This window comes from Rhinichthys klamathensis, unplaced genomic scaffold, assembly GCF_029890125.1.
Source record: "Rhinichthys klamathensis goyatoka isolate OS25496 unplaced genomic scaffold, OSU_Roscu_1.1 h1tg000586l_1, whole genome shotgun sequence".
Taxonomy (NCBI): Eukaryota; Metazoa; Chordata; class Actinopteri; order Cypriniformes; family Leuciscidae; genus Rhinichthys; species Rhinichthys klamathensis.
Window position 1 is genome coordinate 177,624 of NW_026607046.1, and position 12,377 is coordinate 190,000.

At 40.0% G+C, this 12,377-nt stretch overlaps 1 protein-coding gene across 1 annotated transcript in view; it reads right to left on the reverse strand.

Annotated features, from left to right (window-relative positions):
* Positions 1–1,462: 1,462 nt before the first annotated feature.
* Positions 1,463–12,377, reverse strand: part of prelid3b (PRELI domain containing 3) — an 11,339-nt gene continuing 424 nt past the window's right edge. The window contains exons 2-6 of the mRNA XM_056240294.1: positions 8,583–8,751; positions 5,213–5,302; positions 3,961–4,031; positions 3,609–3,711; positions 1,463–1,598 (exon numbers count right to left, since the gene is read on the reverse strand). Coding sequence (XP_056096269.1) covers positions 1,482–1,598; positions 3,609–3,711; positions 3,961–4,031; positions 5,213–5,302; positions 8,583–8,751 — 550 coding nt within the window. The 3' untranslated portion in view covers positions 1,463–1,481. The remainder of the gene's footprint in view (positions 1,599–3,608; positions 3,712–3,960; positions 4,032–5,212; positions 5,303–8,582; positions 8,752–12,377) is intronic.

Here is a 12,377-nt window from a genome sequence, read left to right on the forward strand (position 1 = left end):
AGACTTCTAAATGTGCATCAGATGTGCTCCTACAGTAGTCACATTCAAATCCAGACTCAAAACACTTCTGTTTAGCTGTGCATTTACTGAATGAGCACTGTGCCACTGTTCGTCCGACTGTTTGCACTGTACTTTATTTTATTTTTTATTCTAAACTGTTTTAATTATTCTTATTTGTTTTGATTATTTTAATTTCTTCTATGTAAAGCACTTTTAATTACCATTGTGTATGAAATGTGCTATATAAATAAACTTGCCTTGCCTTGCCTAAACTACTTCCACACACACAAATCTCCATCAAATGCCTTGCTCTTTTTGTAAAACATTTATTCTAAATTGTAAACAAATACCCAGAAGTGTCATGTTTCCCATGAAACACAGTTGCTGTTCCTCCTTCAGTTCACAGAACAACACAAGCCACTGTTTAGTATGAATGTTAGTTTATTTAATAGCTTTGGCTGTTCTGAGAACAGATGATGGACGAGATCACCTCGTTTCGTCAGTACCGGCACAAACTAAAAGATTCCAAGTTGCTTCTGTCAATATTTAATACTAAGTATGCCTGTAAACAAATATTTACATTTAATATAAATAAGTTGTTTAAATGCCGTTATGTTTAATTTTAGTTCATCACAATATACCAGTAAAACCCAACAAAAATGCAATATCTATTGAGAAGGAAACAAAAACACAGCGTTCCGTGTGGCGCTGCGTAAAGATGTCCGTGCTGAGCAATAACACACACACACACACACACACACTACAGTCTCCACGGTGACGTCACGCTCAGTGAACAGGTTCTGGACTGATATTCATCTGCATAATGGTTCGGATGCTGGAGTTGAAATTCCATAAATCTACAAAACATAAATAAATAAATAGAATGTATTCCCCCTCTTTAAGTCACACACTGCAGAAGGCACATCTCTGATGTTTCCCATCACACACACACATCGCGTCCGGATCCAACATCCCATCCGCCTCCTGTTCGGTTAAACTCAAAGCACATGTTCACTACGGATAATTAGCAGTGCGTTGAACATTCTCGAGTCACATGATGAGTCACATGATGATGATGTCATTCTATTCTCTGTAGTCTTATATGTCATTTAGTGCTCGTTTGTTTTCTAAGGAGGCCGTTGTGAAGAATCCAACACACACACGTCTGATGGTCCTGGATTAGTTTGTTCCCTTCCTTGTTTTAACAGTATAATAGTAATATAATAAGTTATAATATTGCTAACAATTTTCAAGTGCTGGTGAAGCGACGCGTCGTACGTCTGCAGTCTGGGAAACGTGGGAAAGTTTCCTCTGAGCACCAGAGAACATCGGTCAGTCCCGTTATACTGGTTTATAAAAGTACTCTCCTCGTGGTGTTGTGCGGCGCTCGCCGTCCCGCAGCCTCTAATGTAGACGCTTGAACACGCGGGACGCAGAGGAGTTCCTCGGCACACACCGAGAGGAGAGCGCAGGACTGGCGTTCACTTCTCAGTGACAGCGGCGGCCATCGGCGTCCTCAGGGTTCCTCTCGCTGTGATGGCCAGCTCCTCGATCTCAGTGTTCAGGCGCCGGATCACCCACTCCATCGCCTCACGACCCTGCACACACACACACACACACGTCAGAGACACCGCACAATCTTTCAGCCACAAGTCGAGCTAACTTTGATGTCTAGCTATATTTCTGGAGCACTTTATACAGATATTTCACTGTAATAAACAGGAAAATAACAGAATCAATGATGCAAACGTACAAACATTCACAAGTCTGGATGGATGGATGGATGGATGGAGGGATGGATGGAGGGATGGATGGATGGAGGGATGGATGGAGGGATGGATGGAGGGATGGATGGATGGAGGGATGGATGGAGGGATGGATGGATGGATGGAGGGATGGAGGGATGGATGGATGGATGGATGGATGGATGGATGGACGGACGGAGGGATGGATGGATGGATGGATGGAGGGATGGATGGATGGAGGGATGGATGGATGGATGGATGGATGGATGGACGGACGGACGGATGGATGGATGGATGGATGGACGGAGGGATGGATGGAGGGATGGATGGATGGAGGGATGGATGGATGGATGGATGGACGGATGGATGGAGGGATGGATGGACGGAGGGATGGATGGATGGAGGGATGGATGGACGGAGGGATGGACGGATGGATGGATGGAGGGATGGATGGATGGAGGGATGGACGGATGGATGGAGGGATGGATGGATGGAAGGATGGAGGGATGGAGGGAGGGAGGGAGGGAGGGATGGATGGAGGGATGGATGGAGGGATGGAGGGAGGGAGGGAGGGATGGATGGAGGGATGGATGGATACTATGTCTGTGATCAGGTTGAAATCCTCGTCAAGCCTGGATCGTTTTAAAAAGGACTTGAAGACTTGTTTATTTTATCACGCTTTCAGCGTTTGATCAGGTCTGAGAACTGTGAGAGATTGGTGTTATGGTTTTCTTGGTGTCTTGAATCTTGTTTTTTAGAGTTATTTACTATTTATGGACAGCACTTTGGTCCATTCTAATGGTTTTGAAAGCGCTCTATAAATAAAAGTTGAGTTGAGACAGCTATATTTCTGGAGCACTTTATACAGATATTTCACTGTAATAAACAGGACAACTACAGAATCAATGACGCAAACTTAGTCAAACGCAAGACTCTACAGAGTCATTATTTAGATCTATAACTGACTGATAACTGGAGGAATGGACTGGTTTTTGTAAGCCATTTACTGAAAAGAACTGACACTCGAATTCACTCATTAATCTGTCATTATTTAGCAGTTATTAATTGCATTGGCCGTTTTTCTGCTTGGCCAATGAGACTTTTATCTTGACAGCAAAGGGGACTTTTATTTTGACATTCTCCGTCTTCATTAATCCACTGCCTCTGTTTAACAGTTCCTCAAATACATACATTATTGGACAAAACAGTGCAAGAAAGATATTAAATGGATTAAAAATACGTATCATAGCATTTGCTTTTCTATTATTACTAATTAATTTCCTTGTTTTATTTTATTTTTTAAATATGATTCCCAATGCACACATATTTATCAGATTTCTGACTGCCCTGTTGGATTTAACGATTTATTAATAGTATTAGAGAATCAAAAAGTTGTCTAAGGTTTAAATCTGTTATTTTTTTCATGCAATTCATTTTCAACTTAGTTCTAATTGAGCAAACATTATATAATGTATATTTATTTTACCTTTCAGAATGTGTTATGCATGCATTTTCAATTGAATAGTGTTAAGTGAAATATATCAGCATCAAACAGATCAATATGAGTCGAGCGCTACAGCAGACGAGAGCCGTGACGCTGACGAAACACAGAAGAACGGAGAAAAGGGATATTAATTGTATAAATCTATGAGGCCTCTGATATATCCAGGTTCATTTAAAGGCATTTCACCCTTTAAACTCAGCATGAAAGGGAAGTTGCGCTAGTCTTTTCTCCTCTAGTGTCGTATATCTGAGTGAAACGCTTCTGGGACAAGAACAAATGTGGGCGGGGCTTGAATGTGTCTGAGTGACAGGTTGTGTCTCATGTGAGTGACAGGTTGCCTCGTGTTTTGGTTTTCTGACCTTTCCTGCATTGGCGGAGATGGTTGATGCCATGAGTCCCTCCAGATAGCTACTCAGACTGACACCCTTCACAGAGATGATGGCCTCCTGCGTGAGCATCGTCCTGTAGGAGCAGCAGACCGTCAACACACACACACACAACACCGTACATGCTGTTTACAGGGACAGTTCAACACAAACATGATCATGGTTTCATCATTTACTCTTCCGTATGTCATTAGAAGCGCCTCTTGACACACCAATGCACATTTTTTGCATTCGACGAATTTTTGATATTTGACAGCCCTAATGTGCAGAACGTGTAAGCCACTTGTATTAGCCTCATGGCAGGGGAACAGAGAGGGACTCTTACTTCTCCGGGTCCTCCGGGTGCGGGCGGTACGTGAGCCGCTCGTCCACAGACACCATGTTAGTGAAGGTGATCTACGGTGAGGAAACAAGGCAGGCGATAAATATGACACATCTATAAAATATGCAACCATAAGAGAAACCAACGCCCTCCCAAAATGCAACTCTGTTATGCACAGACTGGCCGTGTCTCATTCCAGATGACATTCACACAAACTGAACAGCTAAAGGCCAGAACATGAACGCATGAGAAAAGGTGTGCAGGAAATGCTGACAAACCAGAAACGTCCTGACAGGTTCACAATAACTTGATATCTTGACAACTGTGCTGCTATAATGATGCAACCTCATCCTTCCCTAGGGCCAGTTTAACCCCAAACTCATTTTTCACATTTTTTTCAAATTGAGTGTTCATTAGAGGGGTCAAAGACCCCAGGGCTTTTGTTGCACTTGAACCACGAATACACACAAAAACAATGTAATGGATTCGAGGTTGAGTGGTTGAAATTTTAAAGTGTAACAAATCCGCCCCTCTCGGGTCACTTTGACCAGCTAAAACTTTACCAAGAAATTATTTTATAATGTCTACATGTGTATGTGTATGCACACAGAAGAGAAACTGGCTTTAGGACCCAGCGGAACAGTTCCTCTGCTCCATATAGAGATATAAGCCCATCTAGAGGCATGAAATATCATGCGTTGTTATTATTTTTCCACAAGAGGATCAGCAAAGACTTCCAATGTAAGATATTTTGAGCTGAATTAAAAGGGTTATGCATGAAATTGTGAGTTATTTTGAATTTAAGTTGAAAGAATGTGAGGAATGTGCTTAAATTACTATTTATTTATTATGTATTGATCAAATCTAGTCATTTAAAGGTAAATAAAAGAACAAATAAAAGAAAAAAACTACCAAAAATTGCATTACAAAATAGAAAAAATATTATCAAAATGAAATAAAAATAAGCTTTCTGGACAAAATATATATATATATATAAGTGGCTTCGGGTCATTTTAACCGGCGAGGGAAGGATTTGTTACAAAGTGCGAGGAAGCAGCGTTTTCAATTTAACCATTTTCACAAGATGAATTTTGAGTGTTTCAGCTTCCAAATGATACCCAATTAATGATGATTACTAAAATATGTGATGGAGGAAAAAGGCAATGGGACAGTGCTATATGAATGCGGTTATAAATGAAAAGTGCTGATCAGGGTTCGGCATGTGTACCGACACGTGTGCACTGATATCACTTACATTAGTCGACTGAAGCTCAAAGGTTTTCTCTTTGGGATCGACTATGGAGTGCTCCTGGATGTACGTACATGTCCGTGTGTTGCCAATTATCTGTGGAAGAACAAGACAGGGCGTTGAGTCTAAATCAAACCGGCCGTGATCTCAAGCCACATTCAGGTTTAGCTGTAGTTTCACTCAATCTGCCCTGGACAAACTCTTATTAACAGTGACATTCTAAACATGTGAATCCAGCGTGTTAAGAACTCAAAAATTAGGATTCACATCACCAGAAAAACGATCAGAAACACATTTCATTTGATCCATGTAATATTTTGTCGAATATTTTTGCTCTCTGAGAGTTTTTGAAGACCTGGAACTAAAAAAATGTTTTAAAAAAAAATCACTTGAGTTGGTAAAGTTTTCTTATATTTTCTGAAAGAGTCTCTTCTGCTCACCAAGGCTACGTTTATCAAAAAATACAGTAAAAACAGTGAAATATTATTCCCATGTAAAACAGCTGATCCATCCTTCAGAAATCACTCTAATATGAGGATCTGATGCTCAAAAAACATTCATGACTATTATCAGTGTTGAGAACAGTTGTGCTGCTTCAGATTTCTAAACACATTGTATTTTTCAGGAGTTCAAAAGAACAGCGTTTATTTTAAATATAATCTCTTGTAACATTATAAATGTCTTTACTGTCACTTTTAGATCAATTTAATGCGGTCTTGATGAATATAAATAGTAATTTGCTTTTTTTCTCTCTCTCTCTCTGCTTTTATTTTGACTTACCCCAAACCTTTGACGAGTAATGCATCAGTTTCCACAAAAACATGAAACTGTTTCCAACACTGATAATAATCATAAATGTTTCTTGAGCATCAGATCCTCATATTAGAGTGATTTCTGAAGGATCATGTGACACTGAAGACTGGAGTAATGATGCTGAAAATTCAGCTTTGATCACAGGAATAAATTACACTTTACTGTATATTCACATAGAAAACAGCGGATTTACATTATAATAATATTTCACTATTTTTACTGTATTTTTGATCAAATAAACAGCCTTGGTGAGCAGAAGAGACTTATTTCGAAATCTTTAAAGATCAGTAATGTGTCTAATAACAAACAAGAGGTGTAGGAATCAAAGGGGAAGTTGTGTTGGTCCTTGAGCAGAGTGAATGTAAAGGTCGAGGTCAGGAATCGCTCGGTCAGACGTCACCGCAGAACAGAACAGATCATTCAGAAACACGACACCGGGACGACATGTGCCGAGGACTAGCCAGACCGATATAACCCTTCAGCCGGGTCGTCTAGGGCTCGGGAATCCTCCTCACGCTCAGGCCAAACATGAACAGAGCTGAGCTGGGATACCAAAGCAGGATTTCACCTCGGCTTGACGGTTTCCACAAACGTGACGAGAACGAAGAGAGCGACTGAGTTCCTGTTTCAAGATTAACATCAGCTGCTAGCTTCAACACCCGATCAGGCTAGCCCTGCGTCTCAATGTCCACACTGAGATTAGAACAAGTGTTGAGGAGAGTGTGCCAGAAGTCCCGGATGATCTACTATTCCCGGTGTGGATCCATCCTCACTATAACAGCTAATATTACCCACAACCCACTGCGCTTGAGGAGGAACTACAAACGCGAGTAAAAACTACAAAACATGGCGGATATGCGCGACCGACAGCGAGAGGTTTAGATAAAGATTTGAGTGACTCAGTTTAAACTGATATAAAAATATTTATGTAATGTCATCCGTGTTATATTTAATCTGCAATAACAATGTGGACTTTTATAAGGATCCGTTTGGCCATTAAGTTTTAAATGCATCATTATGTATTAATATGAGCAGAGTCTCGTCACGAAAGACCCGCGACTGCAGATCAACGTGATTCTGCATTTCTCTCCGATACAGTAGGAAATAAAATGGAGGATTTTATTAGGGATGGGGCCGATCCGATCCAGTATCGGTATCGGGACCGATACCAGCGTAAATTCACGCATCGGATTTTCCCGATCCAACCTGCGGAGATATCCGATATCCATGAGCCATGTCTGCGCTTTAACGTTGTCTGCTGAAATGACTCCAAAATTGATTCCCGCCGGCTAGTCTGCTAGCTGGCTGCAAACTGTGGAATGGATTTCCTGAACGGAGGCGCGGCTCAAATAGACACAGAGTCATGAGACACGCCTCCGCTCAGAAAATCCATTCCACAGTTTGCAGCCAGCTAGCAGGAAAGCATTGAGCAGCATTATGTCCGCTGTGTGGAAATACTTCACTCTGGAAACACCGCGGAGCAAGACAGCAAAATGCAATGTTTGCAAAGCTGTAATTCAGAGAGGTGGAAGCTCCCTCGCGTCGGTCAACACAACGAACGCAATCAAACATTTAAAAAAGCACCACGTTAAAGAGCACGAGGATTTTTTAGCCAGTGGTCAGAAAGACAACGGGAGCCGTTTTATTGATAGAGAGTGTGTGTGTGTGTGTGTGTGTGTGTGTGTGTGTGTGTGTGTGTTAAGGCCCTTGCACACGGAGTCCGAAATTCACGTCTGAAATTTTCGCACGTTAAAAAATAAATACGACCTCACGTTATGTCAATCACGCTTGCATATTGCATATAAAATGTTGGACTATTGCACTTTTCTTATATTTCTAATATTTTACATTTTAAAACCTTGATTTGTTGATGCTAAAAGAGCCAGTGTACTTGTTTTTTTTTGCTGTTGATGCAAACTGTTTTATTGATAGTGTGTGTGTAAGATGTTTACACTTTTCTTATATTTCAAGACTCAAGTATTTGACATTTTGGGAATGTAATAAATATTGACATGACAATAAATTTGAAACCCTTGCAGTTGCATATTTGCTTTCAGAATGGGATTTTTCCTGTTAACAGGATTTCCTGTTTTTCTGACCTTATACTTACCTAAAGTTGCCTTTTAGGACATACACGCATAGATACGTACATATCATACTTGCCTGTTGAGAGGAGTTTATTTCAGCATCATATAAAATCAACAATAATGATAATAATAATATTAAAGCAAACACAGCTCTGGTATCGGAATAGAATCGGTATCGGCCGATATCTAAATTCAGGTATCGGGATCGGAAGTGAAAAAATGTGGATCGGTGCATCCCTAGATTTTATCTTTGACAAGATGATTGACAGGTCAGTTTACTGTGATAGGATGATTGACAGGTCAGTTTACTGTGACAGAGAGCAACCGTTAAAGACGTGATAGTATGTCCCAAAGCTGGTCTACTCTTCTGATACACACTCATAAGCATCTACTTTTTCTTTAAAAAGAGTACTTTTAGGGCGTAGTATAAGTAGGCGTATTGAGAGTCAGCATAGGAGGAAACAGGAAGTGTGTACCGATCTGACGATGGACGGCAGACCCCACTCGGTGCTGAGGAGGCGTTTGCTGTGCAGGCGTCCCTGCTGGTCCACGTTACGGTCCAACACGTCCACGCCGAACACGCTGGGGTTCATGGGGTTCGGGTACTTCTGCATGGCGGCGTTGGTCACGGTTTCCCATGGATGACTGTGAGACACAAAAGCAGAAATTGTTATTTATTTACATTACAGAGTGTTTCAGAGCAGCTTTACAGAGATAACAGGACAATAATACAACAAAGTTTGTTTCCAGAAGAGAATAGCGTCACAGTCCAGCTTAAGTAAGTTCAGTTATGCTTCATTTCTGTTGTAAAAAAGTTATTTAGTTCATTTATATATACAGCCGCTCTGGAGAAAACCATGATGTCATCGTGCAGCTCAAGTTCTATAATGGTGTCAATGCCGGAGATCAAGGCTCGAAATTGCGACCATTTTAGACACATATGCTCCTGAAATTTAATCTGTGCGACCTAAAAATATATTTGGGTGCATTTGTGCGTGTGCAAATAATGGTTGTGGTGCGACCGGTCTTCATTTCTCTACAAAACGTTCACAAATTACTGCACAGTGTGCCTTATGTGTGCTGATCCGCGGCGGCCGGACCATCATTCTATCCAACGTTACATAACCAATCAAACTTCATCCTTACGTTCTCAACTTTAAAGCAGATTTTAGATTGGTTAATATTAGCAGTCAATCACTCCCACTCGCTTTCACTGCGCGCCGGCGTCACCGGTGACGGGGATGAAGAAGATGAAACGAACGCTGACAGATTTCTTCTGTAAGCTGTCACCTAAAGGCACAAATAATCCTGGAGTTGGTGATGTGGGTGATGTGGATACACCAGCTGAAAAGAAATCGTACCGCTTTTGGAGAGAGTCGCTAAAAGATTTCGATTGGCTCCGTTTTCTGATGGTTCACAGGTGTAACAGCGTTCGCAACGGAATCAATACATGTGAAGCGCGAGAGCTTGGAGCCAAGCACAAAACATGCAGGGAGAAGTGTGTGGCAAACAAGTCAGGTTCCTCAGGTTCGATTAATAAGGTTTTTAAGCGCCAGGATGCTCGACTGGCAGAGATAAACGTCACATTTGGTGGGTGCTCCTAACTTTTTGAAGATCAATAATATCAATAATATTGTTGAATATTAAATGAAATGTCCCCAACTAAGCAAGCCAAAGGCGACAGAGGAACCAGAACTAAATCAGGGACAGAATGGAGGAAACCAGACTCAGTCTCAGTTCTGGCCGACGAACAACAGTGTGTGATTATGATCAGGAGCATTACAGGTCAGAGGTCAGACTGGATCAGAACATTATCCAGTTCCCTCTTATCGTATGAGAACGTTGTGCCTTTAAGCTGATCTAGAAAGCTGCAAATATTAAGGGCGTTTAATTGCGCAACAGCTGTGTGTGACGGAGTTATATAACTGTGTGTATGCATGTGTGTGTGTTTAACTATAACGACTGAGGAGTGTCTTCAGTTAAAGACTTCACATGAGCTGCGATGTGATCATCACGAGCCGTTGCCTTCAACCACGGACTCAGAAAGAGGAAGATCGACTTCTGTTTCATCAGCAAACACATTCACAGACACTTCTTTAAGAGATGAGAAACAGCCACAATTGTCAAAATATGAATTAGGACATTTAAAAAACACGGATAACATCAGAAATGCACGGCAAGGAATGAAATTCATATGAAATCAATGTCCGAAGTATATATTCTGTGTACAATCAGTTATATTTTTAACACAATGCTTTAAAAAAAACTTGAATTACTGCACTTGTCATTAATATCTCAGTTCTCTACTGTTGGTTTGTTTGTGTTGGCAGGGAAGCTTGAAAGACAATGGAACCAAGTCCTCATTGCTTAATGGAAATGATCAGATGTCTGTGATATAATTGTATTTAAACTCATCATGAAAGGGAAGTTGCACTGGTCTTTTCTTCAAAATAGGGAACATGAAGTTAAAACGACAATAAACACTGCAATATTCCATTAAAAACTAGAAATTCATGGTGACTTCAAAAGTGTATGTAAAGAGTGTATTTATGATTATTGATCAATATGTGGATGTGACTGTGTGTAAAAAGGGATTGAGAACAAACTTAACTAACCAGAACTAAACAAACTTCATGTTTTTGGAAACACTGGAACAAAAAGTGTGTTTGTTTTTTAATTACACATTTGTAGCTTTTTATACATATGTTTGTGTGTTTTTCACTGATATGGACCCATGTGTCTGACATGAAGTAAACAGTTTGACCGTTCGCTCCTGTAATAGGCCTAGTACATTCCTCATGTGAATGGTTGCCTGGGAGACCGTCAGAGGTCATGTGACGCGTGATGTCATGTGGAGGAAAGGTCACCGCACTCGCCAAGGAGAGTTGAGTAATGTCCAGATTCAGACGCGTGGGTTCAAAGGTCAATGTCCAGCGCAGTTGATATGATGTTATGACTCAGCATCATCACTAATCAGAATCAGCTTGAGTTAGTTTTTGTCCAGCTGACCCACTGAAGCAAAACTATTAATCACGATCTTCACTGTCATTTGGTGAAAGTCTGATTTTGTCCATTTAAGAGAGGCATAAAAAACAATAAAATGCAAAGATAATAAATAAAAAAGAATACACAACTAGTAAGAATAAACAATACACAATACAGAAAGAAACCTAAGAAATTATGAAATCTCTATTCAATAAAAAGATGCACCGATATTAAAATTTTGGCCAATACCGATAATTCTTTATATTTGAAAGCCGATAATCGATATAATTGCATAAACATCTAAATTAGAATTTTTTAGAGCCTGATTGCTAAACAAAAGTCTCAGCATTAAAATCCATGTCCCAAATGATGTTCTCATTATAATTTTATGTAGCCGATATGACAGATTTGCGCTGCACTGCATTTCCCTTTTTTTAAGTGATTCTAATCATATTTCAAGCTAATTTAAACCCATCATGTTGAACCACACAATAGCTGCATCTGAAGCGTCTCAGCTGAAGGAAATAATCCATTATTTATCGGCTTTAATAAATCACACAATTTTTCTTATCAAGCCGATAATGATAACATTAATAATTAGCATATATCTGCTGATGTCGATATGGTGGCCGATATATCACGCATCCCTATTGAGTTTTCTCCTATATTTATTACTTATGTTATTGCTTTCTTGCAAAGAATGGACAAAATAAGAATTTCACTGTACTAAAGTTTAGATGACGTAACATAAGTTATCTCTTAAAGGTATAGTTCACTTAAAAATGAACATTGTGTCATCATAAACTCACCCTCAAGTTGTTTCAAACCTGTGTGATTATCTTTCTTCTGCTGAACACAAAGGAAGATATTTTGAAGAATGTCAGTAACCAAACAGTTAACTGGAGCCATTGACTTACATAGTATTTTTATTTTCCTACTATTTAAGTCAATTATCGGTTTGGTTACTGACATTCTTAAAAATATCTTCCTTTGTGTTCAGAAGAAAGATAATCATACAGGTTTGAAACAACTTGAGGGCGAGAACATGATTACACAATTTTCTTTTTGAAGTGAACTAACTTATCCCTTTAAGTTAACTCGCCGAGTCCTTCAGCTGCCAAGGACATGCGGGGTTGTGTAACGTTAACTAACCGGCAACTAGCTCACAACTCTAATTTACTTAGTAAACACTTATCCTTCTGGTTGCAGTCATTATTAGTTAGTTATACTTATTATTTTTTTAGTCATGCCGATAAAAGTCATTCACTTCAGATAGGTTAGCCGCA